A 16,678-nucleotide genomic window follows, 5' to 3' on the forward strand; every position below is an offset into this window, starting at 1 on the left:
AAAATTCCATCAATTTGGAAGGTTCACACACCTGTCTTAAATACTTCAGAGTGAATGTCAACATCCTATTCTAAATATTCTAAATAAATTCTAAATATAAATAAAAAAACTCTACTGAAGGTTGGGGTTGAAAAAACCCTGTTAAAAACAAGAAAATGTCTTTGGGGTCTAATGTACAGCAAACAAGATAGAAGTAAAAAAAAAATAAGTATACTATTCTAAATTCAAAATACAATAGGATATTTGGGAAGATTTTTTTTGAAAGAAGCAAAGATGGAATTTAACCTTACAAAAAAGGCATGACAGTTCCTTGCTTCTATTTTTCAATGTCAATAATTCAGTATAAACTGAATTTGACATGCTGTTCCTGAAGACCTACATAATGAGTAAAGAGGAAAAAAAGCAAACAATATCTATTAAATACACTAACAAGTAATTAAACTGAAAGTCAAACGGAGCAAGCAATCATAGCCAGCTCTGACAATGACTACTCATCAGGGCAACCAGAAACTTGTAGGGGAAATCCCACCAATGACAACTCTTTGAGTAAAGTCCTATAGAATTAAGTTTTGAGAAAGGCATGCCAAAGTGTAACATCATAGTTGTAAGAAAGAAAACTAAACCCAAAATTCAATTAGATGCAAGCACATAGTTCTGAAGCCATGAATTCCCATTCACACGTGAACTTCAGCCACAATTTGAAAATCTACTTTCCAAAAACCACATGTATCTATCTTTTCTTTTACTTCCTTCTAGAACATCAATGCCATTATCCAAGCACAGCTATGCTCATCCCTCAGTCATGTCCTATCTTATTGGCAAGAATTTTAGGACAAGCAAAACTAAAACAAACACTAGACTAAATAATGAAATGCTTTAACTACCATAAAAACATGTAACTGTCCAAGCTAATGTCCTTCCATCCCACTGCTAACTACTGATGCAACTTTCTTCACTGCGAAAGAGAAAATTATTGTAACTTCCTGACATTTGATGTAGATCTATTTGATGCAGATCTATTTGATGCAGCTGGGCCAATCTGCACAGCACACTTCATTCAATTTTCCATTTGCAAGACTCAACAGTGACAACAATATTTTTGTCACCATCTATGAAGGTTTTGAGCCCAAGTGTAACAAGACAATTCAGAATTGGCACAATGCTTAAAAATCTGCTATCCTAAAAAATCCTAAAGTAAGCAGGATGCTACTTTTTATGCCAGCCTGTTTTAGCTCCTGCAACTCCCATACCAGCTTGAGCATTCATTATTTCTCTTTCATCATCCATTGTTACCAGAAAGAAAAGGTAGGATGTTTCTGCTACCATACTCTAGTTCCAGCTACAACAGATAGCAAATAAACAGAACCTCAGCACACCTATTTTCCCTTCCAATTAACAGCTCTGAGATTTACTTCCAGAGGCACAAAACCTTTTTAAACATTAGCAAATCATAATAGTCTATCTCAAATCAGCAACCTTGTATATTTCAGTATGGAGCCAATCTATGCACAAAAAGAGTAGAAATATCTGGATCATAACATCTTTTTTTTTCAATCCATACTAGTAAGGTTGGTTTATTTTAATGAAAAATCATTTCGGCCCAGGAAGAGTGGGTTGATTTAAAAACTAGACATGTAAGGCTGCTGTATGTATATATGACCTTCCTATATTCAAAATCAAAGAGCTAACTGCTATTAATAATTGCTGGATTTTTTCATCTCACATTGTCCCCACTTCTGATTGCTTTTTAGATTGTTTTCCTAGTTTTTCTAGTTCATTAAAATCATCCTCTATTATCTTCTGACTAACCAGTCTTGCTTCCCTCAATTTTGCTTTTCCACAGTTCACCATTACCTTACCATCTCTATTTTACCCTAAGAGAGTTTTACAGATTCTACTCTGTCTCATTTCTTATGCTTTCTTCCACTTTTACTCTTCTCTACTTGTGTTTGCTCCAGCAGCACTTATTGCTATCCTTAAAATTCTAGGTATCCAATTATCAATTCAACCACCTCAAAACAATTTAACAGAAGCACAGCACCCCTCCCTTGCCTCATGGATAGAGCAATTCCTAGCTAGTGTAAGTACAAACATTACCTTTAGCTTGAACTGACACCGATTTGTTTTTAAGCTGCTACCAATCATTGCATAGAACCCGAGTCACATTGCTTCTAAGCAATGGTTTAGGAAAACAAGTTTCCACCTGACCCACAACAAAATTTTTTTGTTGTTTTTTTTTTTCTTTGAAAAGAGGGGGCAAAAGAAGCCAAATGTGAATACCTCAAACTAAATACAAGATACAGTATTTCCGATATATCCCATAATTTTCTACACACCTCCTGTCTCATGATCCCAGAGTGACAGGAAGAGAAAAACCAACACCTTGCACAGTAAGGGAGATAAGTATGCTGTGTGTAAAGACCAGCTGTGAACCAGATGTGAGAGCCAGGCTATTTAGAGCTGAAAACACATAGACATACATAGGTTTCAACAAGTACGTGGAATGAGTAGACAACAAAAGAGGGGAACCTCAACAATTTAGTCTTCTGAGGTAAAAAATAGTACTAGGTACATTTTATCCTTCCATTCCATGACGCAACTGATTCTTTATTTTTACAAGACCTTACTATAAATCTGTGAGTGCTGCCAGGCCACTGGGATGGTGGGAAGGAGCCTCTATTACAGCATCATCTAGGGGGGACAGGAGGAAAAGCAGCCCACCAGAGTATTGCTGCTGCTCATGCCCAAGAACCTGCCATGGAAGCGTGAGATTCCTAGAGTCAGCAGGAGATGTAGTGAGTGGCAGCTCCTGTGAGAGAGGTAGGAACCAACAGGAATATACATCAAAACTCAAGAATGCTTGAAAATCCATGTTTGGCGAGAGGTCTTGCCACAAGCTGCTCAACAGCAGTAGTGAAAGGATTCTTCAGTTTGAATGGAAAACTCCTGGGAAATGCTACCCGAGAAGCAGCACTTCAGCTGTCAATGCTGTGCATTTATTATGCTCTCATCACACAGCTGGTTGGAATTGCCCATCTACTGACTCAGATGAACACAATACCACTTCAGACTGGGTTTAGAATCACTGGAGACAAAAAAAAATGTTCTGTTTCTTTATAGAGCTCTGAATAAGTAAGTGAGCAAAACCACATGTACTTTCACTTAGAGCTTATTCCTATTAATGTAAGGCAGTTCATTTAAACCAGCACTATGAACATTTCCACTTTTCATATGAACTGTGAAGCAAGCAGAATTTTTCTTGTAGTTTCAAAAGTTAACGACAGAGGAAAGAACGGTATACGTCAATCATACAATAAATTTACTATTTTCAGGCGTATCTCACAAAATTATTCAGGCTACATATGACAATAGATATGTTCAAGTGCATAGTTAAGATCAGTGACTATTTTAAATGGTTAAGAAAGCAGCCTTTCTTTTGCCTTCTTTGGTCTCTCCTTGTCAAAATTTCTCTTTTACAAAGAGAAATTTATTTGATAATTGTTTGGTTGTTTTGATTATTGCTGATAAATAAACTTTTATAAACAGTATTTCATTATGGTGATTACACATATGGGAAAAAAACTCGAAAACATAAAAGTTTCAAACGAAAACTAAATAGACCCAGCAGTGCATTTCCAAACTCTGGAACTGTAACTCCACTAGATGCAAACCTCCAGCTCGGGAGGTTGGTAGCTCTGTATCCGAAACGAAGGGCGCCTGCAGACCCAGCTAAGCGACCTTCCCTGCTCGTCCTTTTGGAGGGGAGCCGCGAAACCTCGTGCTCGGCCCCGTCCCCAGCCCTGCACGCCCGGGGCACGGCAGCCCCCGAGAATGGCTTTGGGCTGTTCCAGCGGCTCCAGCCGAGCAACTCCTGCCGCCAGCGCGCGATCGGCAGCGCACGGGATCAATGGGAAACTCCCTCAGCGCAACAGGAACTCCTTTATTCGCCGCTCCTTTTCTCACGGCTCAAGAAAACTGGATTACAGTCGTGTACGTATCTTTGTTGACGATACCTCCTCGGGTGCGGAAGCCCCGTCAGAGGGTTTGGCTGCCGGGCACGGCGCGGATACCGGCGGGAAGAGCCCGCGTCTCCCGGGCAGGGCCTGGAGCCGCGGGGGAGCAGCCAGCCAGGTATCGCGACAGCGGCTGCGCGACAGACTGGCAGCCGCCGCGGGCTGCTCCCTCCTCAGCAGCAGAGCCAGGGGCAGCGTGAGGGGGAAGGCCGCGAAGGGGCTCGGGGCACCGCGGCGAGGGAGAGGAGCTGCCGGCGCGGCCGGCACTGACCTTGCCAGTGGTGCCGTCCCCCAGCACCACCAGCTTGAGCTGGCGGTCCGGACTCTCCTCCTCCTCCGAGTCCGACATGATCTCTACGGCCCCGGCGAGAAAGAAGAGGCTGAGAGCAGCCGGGAGGAGCCGGGTGCAGGCGCGAGGACGGGACAGAGAGAAGAGCGAGCGCCGCGCTCACGAAGCCGGCAGCAACAGTGGAGCCACTACCGCCATCTTCCCTCGGCGCGCCCTCCGTCGCTATGGTCCGCACGGGCGAAACCAACGATAGCGCCGAGGGAAGGGGGGAAACGGTAAATTGAGAGCGGGAGCTAAAGCAACAAGGCCCGCTGCTGCTTCGGGACACACCCACCTGTTCACCCACAGAGTCGGGAGATGGTTCAGCCCGGCTGGCGGCCGCACGCCGCGGCGGCTCGGGCCCCGCAGTGACGCCCCGCGCGGTCACCGAGCAACGGGGGGCGGGGCGGGGGCGGGGCTGTGGTGCGGCCGCCCCGTGTGGGGCTGGCCGGGGAGGCGGCGGAGGTTTGGTGTGGCGACTGCATGTGGCAGCTTAATAAATAGCTATGGCAGCCAAATCATAGAGTCACTGAATGGTTTGCGTTGGAAGGGACCTTAAATATCATCTCGTTCCAACGCCTCTGCCATGGGCAGGGTCAGCTTTCTCTAGACCGGGTTGCTCAAAGCCCCGTCCAGCCTGGCCTGGAGCACTGCCGGGGATGGGACCCTCGCAGCTTCTCTGGGCAACCTGTGCCAGTGCCTCACCACTCTCACAGTGAAGAATTTCTTCTTGATATAATCTAACCCTGCACTCTTTCAGTTTAAAGCCATCTGCCCCTTGTTCTATCTCTGCATGCACTCGTATGCAGTCCCTGCCTGGCTCTCATACCCCCTTTTTCGGGGTACATAAGGGCCTGTACAGTAAAGTCACTCTGGAGCCTTCTTTTCTGCAGACTGAACAATCCCAGTTCTAGGGACTCCACTGCTTTCTTACACAGTCTCAGAACTTTTCTATCCATATAGGCAATCAGTAAGAAAACTTGTAAAGATAGTGTCAGCTGAATTTTAGGCCATTACTTTATTACATACCATGGCCAGGGAGAACAGGCTATAACCTCCTCTTTTGCATCATCCTTCCCTGAGTTTGAAAACTGCCAGTGTCCCTTCAGCCTGTCATCCTTCCCATAGACTAAACAACTCCTTTCAGTCAGTCTTCCCTGGCTTGTCTTTTCTAGACTCCTGATTATTCTTCTTGCTTTCCTTTGGCCCCCTCTCCACTTTCTTGCAGTACTGTGCCAAAAACTGGATACAGTACTTCTGTTGAGGCCCTGGGAACACTGAGCAGAGTGGAAGTATTACTTCATGTGTCTTGCATACAAGACTTCTGTTTATATATCCCAGTATGATGTTTGTTTTCTTGACGGTATGACATTGCTGACTCATACGAATCCTGATTTACTAAAAGAGCCTCTGGATGCTCTCCTGTTATTGGCATTTCATACATGTTGAAGCTTTATTTCTGTTTGACTGTAGTACTTTCTACTTTTCCCCGTTGAATTTAATCCTATTTCAAGCTACTTGCAACATTTGTCAGTAAAATTTTATTTATAATGTTGTCCTCCAAAATGCATGCCAACCATCCCAACTTGCTTGTATCTGGAAGTCTAAGAACTACCCTCTCTATTCAAAAGTCATTAATAATGATATCAAATAGTACCAAATCTCTTCAAGCCTCTATTTGACATATTTTTCCAGTATGAGCGACAACAATTCTTTGGGCATTGTTTTTATGACAGTTTGAACAGAGACGTCTAGAACTCTTTAAAGTATAGATGCATTTTAATGGATTCAATAACAAGCTAAGAATTTTTAGAACAACTTTGTATGATGTCTGAATAGCAATCATACCTGTTTCAGTCTCTTTCAGGTTTTCTTTATGAAATGTATGTCTGAAATTTCCAATATTACAAGTACACTGTTTTACTCAATCCTCAGCTGGATCAAGAAGGTTCCATATTGATCATGTATTCATGTGTTTGCATAATTGAGGCTAAATGCTTTTCCAATTACATTCTGGAAAAAAAATAAAAAAGGAGGGGGGACAGATACACCATAAAGTACATTAAATTCTAATGGAAAACAAGACACACACCTTTGTCACTCTATACTTTGAATCAAATTAAACGTGTTCTTCATTATTTTCCACTTCAGATCATCTTTTAGCCTAATTGTACTGCAACTTGGCACTTCAGCAAGATCAGCATCAGGGCTCAGCTGAACAGCATTTCTTGGAAGGAAGAGCAATAAGGACAAACATGGAATTTTCTTTTATGATTTCTGACATACTGAGTAGTTGTACAATTGCCATTAGACATTTAAAACCTCCACATCTCACTCTAGGGAAGACACGTGCTTGATAAACCACTGTTGGTGGAAGTGCTCATATTTCTGAAATGCCACCTCAGTCACATTAAGAAAAAAAATATGAAATATTAATTTAAAGCTTTATGATGATTTTGAGGAGAAGCAGGTTCTATTTAACCCACAAGATGAGAAGCTGCATGTGCAAAAGTAGGATGATAAGAGAGCAAGGTGCTTTAGGTGTCCAGACTACATGTATTTTCATTTGAAACGTCACAAAGAAATGCATGTGTTATAATAATATATCCCAAAATTTAATTTGCTTCTGTTTAATCTTCAATGTTGTATTCACAGGCTTAAATTTGTCTTGAGCCTGTGTATCTGATCTGTTTAAATAAGCAGTTATATATTAAAGCATAATTTTGGAAATACAATGAATACTTGGTATGGATAAACATACATGCTTGCTATTGACTATTAAGAAAAATGAATGGAAACTACCCCAGGAGATGGCATAGTAATGCAATTGGACAACTCAGCTCCCAGAAACCTCCTTGCATAAGTCTACGAATGACAGGCATGTACTAAAATCATTTTTTACAATATAAAAGATCAGTGTACAAGAAAAAGGCTGCCAGGTGGAGTTAATGCTTTAACAATAATACTACCAAAGAGTGTTGTTTACCATTATTTAACTTTAGGAGCATAACAGGGCAAACAATCTGACTGCAAATCTTTACACGTCCTGCTTGCGTTGTTCAGCAAGCACATTAACAGCACGGTGTGGTAATTTTACACAGAGTGGTACACATTTTTGCTACCAACATGTCCCCTCTTGGAGGCTTTCAAATTGAACTATTTTTGTCAATGCCATCTTTACTAAATATGGATAGCATTTTATAGATGAAAGGAAGCTAGTCTCAAAGTGTTTGATACTTCACTGTTAAAGGAAATACATAAAGTGTGTTGAAAAGCATTGGAATTAACAAACAGAACACTTCAGTAAAAAAAAATCACTGATGGCAGTATAGAAATAATTTGAAACTCTTATGCCTTTTAAAAATACTAAGAAAAAATGCTTGAGCAGTTATTTTGAATGGAGTTTTCACTAAAAAGTGCCTGGGTCACCAAGTGACACAGAAAATAAATATATATTGTTAAATAAATATAAATTGTTTGACATTTTGTCTCTATTTTGATATTTGCTCTTTTTGGTTTTTAACATACTTTCTATATATACTTTATGTTATTTCTTCATGATAAAAATTCACTGCTAATCCACTGATAAATGAGAACAGTGTGAATAATAACTGAGATGACAACAATTTTAAAATTCCATATTTCATTAAGGCTACAAACAAGTAAGTAATTGCATCCTCATTTTCTGTCAAGTGTTGGCCAATTACTTTACTCGACCATTTTCTACTGAGTTAAATTGACTTCTTAGTATGTGAAACAAATGGTATAGATAGTTTTCTATATCCATACTTCCAACAAAGCGAGGGAAGAGCTAAATGCCTCCATTTCAATTCCCTTCATTTCAATAGTTCTTGATCAGTGAAGCTGTGAGCATTGAAAACACCTCTCAGGAGTCCATGGAAAGCTGCTGGGAAAAGTAAACCCAGAGGCCTTAGATTTAACCTACATAGATGTTATCTTTCACTTGAGGACTTGAAGAGTCTGTAAGATCAATTATTGTTATTGCTTAATGCCATTAGTAGATCTTCCACCTTCTGAAGAACAAAACCATTTGGTTTGGTTCTTCAGAATATCACTGAAATTGTTTCAGTTCAGTTTTAGTTGCAAAGGCCTGACTATTTAAAGGCTTGGTAACTCTCCCTAAGTAGAATCACTGAAACTTCTGAATGAGCTTTTAGGAGACAGAGGTCTCAGAGTGTGGTGGGACAGGCCAGAGGTATTTAGGAGAGGAGACAGGCAGCAGTGAAGAAGTCAGAGCTTATATGTAGGTAAGAAAGAAGGGCTAGAAAGGGCAATCTGTGGGAATTTCTGAGGGTCAGAGACAAGAGTGGGAGTTTTTAGTATTCATTCTTCACAGTCCACATTTTTATGCAACATCTTCGTTCATCTTAAGAGATAGAGCCAGGTATTGAGCTCACCTCATTTGGGTTTAAAGGAATTTTACTTCCTGGCCCCTGTGAATTTTTGTGTTGCTCTTGGATGCTACTTGTTCCCTTCTTCACATTTTCCCCTACAAATCAGAGTTAAAATTTTTAGTGCAAGCCATTGATTTTCATTTCTGCTCATGTTTTGAGCTGGCAGTCAGAAATACTCTCTTTTTTTCTCCTGTCATTTCATTACAGTTTAATTAGAAAACTATTTTTGATAATCAGTTTCAGTTTGAAGAAGAAATAGCACAGTTCCAGTTTTGGTTCCTTTGCCCCCTTGTTCTTAAGTTCCCCTGACTAAGCAATTGTGGCATACGTAGTCCACCATGTTTGCAAATGCAAACTGCACAAATGCAAACTAGACCTCTAAATATGGAAGGGGTTTTTTTAGAATATAGTATAAGGCTGTACTCCCTTATGCAAGTATCTACAAAAGCACCAATAGTCATTGCCTGTATAGGAAATAGATGTATGCTTCTCCCAAGCTCTGAGAAAAGGTGTGAATCAAGCTGACTATGGAATCTGCACTGAGAGAAAAAGGAATAGCATGTGTGAGAGCCTTCAACCTTTTTGCCATCCTCTTCAAGAATGCAGGGTCATTAGCTGCCAAGTCATCTGCGCTGTCCTTACAGCACTTGATGGAAACAACACACTTCTCAGGGTGATTGACATGAATTGTGTCCTCTGTTGGCAATACAAGACATTCATTTCTTCTGCTTTTTCTGCCCATGCTTACACAACAATACTCATTCTCTTTTGAGTTTTATTCATACCAATTTTTCTATTTCAAGTCTCTGTAGCTGGGATCCGTGCCTATTCCTCTTCTTAAATGTGGAAATTGACATTCCATTTGTTTGAATGAGGAAAGTGTCCTTGAAAAGAAAAGCAAAATTGTTGCCATGAAAGAGAAGTGTGCATTTAAAAAGAAAATATATTTACTTCCATTATAATGTTGGGTTTGCCACTCATCTCTGGAGCAGAGTAGAGAGCAGCTGTTGATTTTAATTGCACTACAGATTTGCAAATAAAATCCAAATTGTTTCTATCATCTCTGATGTCTTTACCAGACACTGTTTTCTTCTGCACTGCTTGATGACTGTGCCTTGAGTGAAACTCAGTGATTAATGTGCCTGACTAGATGGACAACTGAGTGGAAATGGTAAATAATGACTTGTTTTTATACACATAAAAAACAGTTCCTACTCAAGTTGGAAATCCTTGCTTTTGGAACGGCATTCTTTCATCTTGCTTCCTGCTAACCTAAGGTCACGTAAGGAGTAACTGTTTTTAATGCTGTTGACTGCAGTGATGTAAACGTCTCTGGCCCAGACACTGCAATGAACAAGACTTTCCACACAGGAATATGGTTAAGCTGAAGGCCACAAATTTTATGAACTACATTGCCTAATAAAACAGAGAAGAACCACTAGCCAGCTGTTCCCCACAAACTACCCAGTAAAACAGGGCCAGTGAGGTTCACCAAGCACAAGACTGTGGAGGCCAAGCTAAATGTTTAAGAGAAAGCTGACCGCTTTCAACAGTGACCATGGTATGTGGTCCCACTGAAACTATCTCCTCCGACATTGACTCTGCTGGGGAGGGGAGAGAAATGTCAGCAACTCAGTAACTTTTTAATTTGTGTAAGGCGCTACCTTTTTCCCTGTATTGTGGAAAAGGAAATAGCTCACTGACACCTGGCTAGTATTTAAGACATGAGCAGTAATTCTAGCCACAGTTAACATGAAAAATCCACATTGGAAACCTGCTCTCCAGTTGCGTGAATGAACAAACAAGTTCTCTTGTCTTTCCACTAGCTGAATTCACTAATAAAGCCACACCACATTTTCAGTGTGGTAAACCCCTTTTCTCACTTAAAGCGCACTGTGTAACTCAGAGTATAAAGTCCAGCAACAACCAGGCTAACAACAGTTACAGAAAGAGAAGGGGTCAAAAAGACCTACAGAATGAGAACTAATTTTCGAATTAAGTACTTCTAACTTCTACTGAGACAGTCATGCAAATTTGGAATTTCCCACATGAACACAGAGGATCACTGGGAACTCCTGATTCTTGTCCCCAAACCACAATGCTTGTTGGAAGAATGGAGAAAACTGTCTTTCTCATAGTCTTGACCTGTTACCAGTTCAAAAAATAGCTTATTTTTTATAACACCATGGAAAATTTAGAATTATTTTCCAACCTATACTGCAGCTTTGGAAGGACCCACCTGAATCACTGGTATCCTGTTGTTGAATTCCTGAAGGATACCATCAAGTTCCAGCACAAAAGCAGGAAAGCCATGTGCTCTCACCACTCTGTTTGGAAGTTTGTTCTAAGGCCTGGTGGTTTCATTCCATGTTATGGCTTTACACTTCCAGTTCTTTCCCTGTCCTGCTGATGGTGGAGTGTGCAAGCAGCTGCATGGGGCTTGGTTGCCAGTTGGGGTAAACCACAACATCCCACCTGACAGAGAAGCTTCCACCCAATCACTTGCTCCCCCTTCCTCAGTGGGAGCAGGGAGAGAATCAGAAGGACAAAAACAAGAGATGAAGGTTGATATAATCACAGTTTAATAAGTGAAACAAAGCCACACACAAAAGCAATTTTTTTTTCTTAAAGGAATTACTTCTCTACTTCCCATCAGCAGGCAGATGTTTAGATGCTTCCTGGAAGGCAGAGCCTCAGCATCCCTATTTGGGAAGACAAGTGCAATAATCCAAAATGTCCACTTTCCTCCCCCTTTCCCCCAGCTTTATTTACTGTGCACAATAATTGCATTTGCTTTTTTTACACAGAAATCACACTTCCAGTAGATCTAGTAGCCATCTCATTCTTCTCTTAAACTATTATCTATTAAATCTCATCTTCTCCTGAATATTTAGTTACTGGTTTCCAAGTATATGACTTTGCAATCTATATGGCAGAATCTTACCCTACATCAAGAGTTTTGGGCCACAGTTATCCAGTTCTCTTGGCCCAGTATCTTGAGCCTCTGTTGTAGCTTCCCAAATCCTCTTACGAGTTAATCAGCCTGATCCTGCTTTTTGTGGGCAGCTCTTTAAGAAATGCATTACACAATGTTGCACCTGAAACTTATTGCTTAGATGGCCCATCCCCTGCAGCCTGATGCTTCTTCAGTAACATCCATCATAATTTCCTCTTTATCTAATTCTCCCATCTTCACCTTATCTAGTGATTTCCATTTTCCTGCCTTAATGTGTAGCTACTCAGTGAAAATTCACACAAATGATATCTTCCTGAGGTGGATTGACCTTGGCTGAGTACCAGGTGCCCACCAAAGCCACTCTATCACTCACTTCCTCAGCTGCACAGGACAGAGAAAATACTATGTAAGGTTCATGGGTTAAGCTCAGGGAGAGATCTCTCATCAGCTACCATCATGGGCAAAACCAGCTTGACTTGAGAAAATTATTTTATTTATTACCAATCAAATCAGAGTAGAAAGAAGAGAAATAAACCCAAAACTTAAAACATCTTTCTGTCACCCCTACCTTTTTCCCAGGCTCATATTCACTCCCTAATTCTCCAGCTCCTTCGCCCAAGGGGTGCAGGAGGATATGGAATTAGGGCTGTGGTCAGTTCATCACACATAGTCTCTACCTCTCCTTCCTGTGCAGGGGAGGACTCCTCACACTCTTTCCCTGCTTCACCATGGGTTTCCCAAGGGTCACAGCCTCCTTCAGGGATCTGCCTGTTTCAGCATGGGGTCTGCTAGGGGCTGCTGGTGGATCTCTGCTCCACCATGGAGTTTAACAGAGCACCTGCCTCTCCAAGGTCTGCACTACAGGCTGCAGGGGGATAAATCTCTGCTCTGGTGCCCGAAGTATATCCTTCGCCTCCTTCTTCACTGACCTTGGTGTCTGCACATTTGTTCTTCTCACATATTCTCATTTCTCTCTTCAGATGCACTTATGCAGTTTTTTCCCCCTTCTCCTTAACTCCTGGAGGTGCTGCTACTGTTGCTGTTGTCTTGACCTTGGCCAGTGGCAGGTCCATCTTGTAGCCAGCTGGTATTGGCTCATGTTGGACATGGTGGAAGCTTCTGGCAGCTTCTCACAGAAGCCACCCCCACCCCCCGCTACCAAAACCGGGACATGCAAACCCAATACACTATCATGTCTGAATTGCCCATGTCTGAAAATCTTTCAGCAAATCAACCGTCACATTAATATGACACATGAAGTAAACCTGTGTTGCAATGTACCCTATTTTTCACTTGCCTAGAGGTCCTAATTAACATTCTTTTTCACTCTGAGCTGTATGTCAAAAGAAATCCCTTGGAAATTCATTAATTAAAGCTTTTATGTAATCTATCAGTCTGCGAAGACTGTGTGAACAATTCAGAAGACAAACTCAATTTTATGAATAAATTATTAGTTGCAAATTATATTTAATATCATTTGATATTACTATGCTAGTGAATATATCCCTTTCAGCACTTTATGACCAGCTTTCACAGCAATAATTATTCACTACTGATCTTCATCCAAGGAACCGCACACACATGAGTTGAATGAATCTTGACATTGGAAACCCTCTGCAACCCCTTTCTGCCAAATCTATACAACCTGTTCAAAGTCATATATGTTGCTAGCCTCAAAGGCAAGAAAAGAGCTCCAGGTTACCTACTTTGACCTCTCCAAATATACATTTATCTCCAACATTAAACTGCATATGTCATAGTCATGACAGTGCAGCTCTGTGTTCACTGCAGCACATGCCAACCATGCTTTCAGAGTGCTCAAAGCTAATTAGTTCCCCAGACTCCTAGACTTTATTATACTGGTCACTGTAGAGCCTCTACTCCTCTGCTCCTTCACTGTGCAACCCAATTTATAAGTACTTGGAAGCTGGAAGGTACTGATGATCCAGTACAGTTGTCTGTCATATTGTATAAAATTGTCTCATTGTTCTTTGATTGTCCCCCATGACTGGATTTTTTTTTTCTTTTTCCCTGGATTGCAATTTGCAGGTTTTAGGGAACAAATATGGTCTATTGGTTATACCTGTGTACATCACATTGTGAACTGAGATCCTCATGTCTGACTACAGGTTTTAGCTGCTGTGAATATTCAAGCAATGCATTCAGGTGTTATTGGATGCACACTTTCCTGTGAAACGTTCATGGGAGAGGTAAGTTTGCACTCACTGCAGACACCCAAGACTGATTTCCTTGAGCAAACAACTATTTCAGTCAAAACTTAATTTGAAATATCTATGGAGTGTCATTTAGTATCCTCCAACTCAGCTATGTCCTGTTGTTATAGTCTATATAAGATACAGTGCTCCAGAGGATGAAGCCTAGCGTTTCATCCACAAACCTACCAGCCAGCCATCAGCAGTGCCATTTCATTGCCACGTCAGCAAATGAAGGCAAAGCACTCGCTACCCCAGTGTGCTTTGCCAGAAAATGGTCCCCATCTTAATAGCTTGATGTAATATCTTAATCAGCTTCGGAATGTCTTCTGTGCCCAACAGGCATGTGTGTCACTACCCACTGTGGCAGAGAGCTCTGACTGTGTTCAGAAGCCAACAGCTGCAGCAGTTCAGGATGTCACCATCCACACCCTCTCCACGGCTTGCCACCACCATTGGCAGCAATGAGCCCATACATCACCCACACCACAGCCTCACCTTAGCCCATCTTCATCAGCAACCTAAGCCATAATGTGAGCGATCAGCCTGGGCACAAGTCCCTCCAGCTGCTTCAGCTGCTGCGACATCCAGCAAACTGGAGAGCTGACATCTTGGCTGGGAGCTGGGTACCAATTCATTAGCTGGCCTGTCATAGCTCTAATAAACATGATTTCTTAGACATTATTTATATCATTTAGCACAGTAAAGTTCACAGTTCAGTGTCAATGTGTAACAGCTGACAAGGAATGACAAGGAACTAATATTTCTGATAGTTTTTCTGTTCTTCTTTCTTATTGCACATGACAAACTAAAATCAGAACTATCTCCTGATTTTCCATAAGGGACAATGACCAGCAGAATTACATCTCTCGGATAACTGGTTTTCAAACCCCTACTTTGTATCAATTTTCTTCTGATGTGCTATCAAAAGTTGTGACTCACTCAAAGTGTTTTTCCTCAACGCTAGCTTATATGCTTCCAAACTCATTTCTTCCCAGGAAACTATTCTATTACTGCTGCCAAAACTGTAGGTGTTTCTGATGGAGATGAAGTGCTTTATGGCATGATTATCTCAGATCTACATCAAGCCAAACCATAGAAGTGTATTAGCAACATGGTAAATATAGAAAATACTAAGGAAGAGAGAGTTAGGAGAAGCACACCAGGAAAAGCTGTAAGGAAACTGTGACAGAATTTGCATATTTAGTACTGTACTCAAGTAGACCAAGAAGAAACGTTGCAATTAAAGTTTTGAGAACATGCAATTATTGCTAGTGAAAGATTAGCTATTATTTTCTGTTTCCTGAGAATTCCACCACCTATACTTTTAACATCTTATAATGGATCAGTTGTGTTTACCTTACTTTACTTAGGTAAAATTCTTGCCAGTTAATAACACACTCAAATTCATATTCAGTTTGACAATGTATTCAATTAATTGAGAGCTTACTCAGCTTATTGCATAGACTTAATGGAATACTATAAAAATATCTAGACTGCTATGAGAATTGAGATTCAGACTTAAAATTAAATGTGGTGTCTCTTTAATCCTTCTCATCATTCAACACAATTTGAAATGTTTGGAGTGATTTTTCTATTCTTACTTGTTACTAAAATACATGTTTTTTTAAAGGAAATGTGATATTTGAGTTGCTAGTGTTCGTTTTAAATAGACAAACATACACCCACAGACACAGGCAGTATGTATCTGTGACTGCTGGAGCACATCAAGTGAAGTGGCTGGATTTTAGATCCCTACTGGCAAACACAAACATGTTGGATGCTGTGCAGTTCTGTCACTTCACTTTGGTTCTTCGATGGCAGTTGTAATCTTCTGAAAAAAAAATTGGTCTCATAAATTTCTGAGCTGTTTGGCCATGGTCCTGCAGTCCTTTGCCTATGCAGAACTGCCTTCTACTCAAGCTTTGTTATCCAGTAAAATATTATGAAAGTTCTCCACTGATCTCACTCTGTCATGCAAGAACTTTTCCAAGACATTTCCTGTTAGATTTCAGCTTTAACTGGTAAGTGTTAGTATGTTTTCATTTTCCTGAATCAGGCAATGTCTGTCTCAAGAGCAAAACAAGGATCCTTGAGCCAGACTCTTGCACAGCACATGCAAAGAAATTTTTTTGAGATCAAAGGAGAAAATATGGCTGGTGTGAAGGGTGATATCACTGCTAATCCTGTTTTATTTTCTGCCTAGTGAGAATGAAGAGCAGAAAACTTTATACAATATACGCTGTAAACATAATGGAGGGCATGAGCCTGTCAGCCTATCATTGACACAAGACATGCAGATCTGGATCCTGACAAGGATATTTTGCGAGCAAAGGCAATAATGAGGTTTTGAAAAGCACACATTTAAGAGTAATGGATGCTTTAGAGCTGTGCTCCTACAAGTTGTGATTTAAAAGGCTGGAGGCTTCAATTTCAACCACTAAAATTCAAAATGACAGAAACTTACAAAATTTTATTGCTCTGCATTTAATAAAATTTACATTTACAAGCTGTCAGTTTGAAACACTGAATAACTCATAGTTTAGAACACTGAAAACCAGTTTGAATTACTCTTGCAGCCCATTGCTTCCTACTCACAGTCTTTCTCATATACCCAGAATAATCCATCCGTCACACACGTTTTGTATCTCTCTTAATTCATCTTTGGCCCCAAAAATATATTGGTTTTGAAGGAAGGTCAGGGAAAGAAATTCATCTAGCTGCCATTAAAAAAAAAAAAAAAAACACCTAGG

At 40.8% G+C, this 16,678-nt stretch overlaps 1 protein-coding gene across 5 annotated transcripts in view; it reads right to left on the reverse strand.

The window, feature by feature from the left end:
• RAB28 (RAB28, member RAS oncogene family) overlaps nucleotides 1-4,657 on the reverse strand; it is a 63,735-nt gene extending 59,078 nt beyond the window's left edge. For 2 of the 5 annotated variants that reach the window (XR_010998573.1, XR_010998574.1), the window contains exon 1: nucleotides 4,285-4,649. Coding sequence is in view for 2 of the 5 variants with exons in the window: in XM_068188693.1 (XP_068044794.1) it covers nucleotides 4,285-4,362 (78 nt within the window). In the remaining 3 variants the exon portion in view is untranslated. Of the gene's footprint in view, nucleotides 1-4,284 lie in introns of all 5 variants that reach the window. The other 3 variants (XR_010998572.1, XM_068188693.1, XM_068188692.1) reach the window with 3 other exon arrangements.
• Between the last annotated feature and the right edge of the window lie 12,021 nt (nucleotides 4,658-16,678).

Source organism: Anomalospiza imberbis, chromosome 4 (assembly GCF_031753505.1).
Source record: "Anomalospiza imberbis isolate Cuckoo-Finch-1a 21T00152 chromosome 4, ASM3175350v1, whole genome shotgun sequence".
Taxonomy (NCBI): Eukaryota; Metazoa; Chordata; class Aves; order Passeriformes; family Viduidae; genus Anomalospiza; species Anomalospiza imberbis.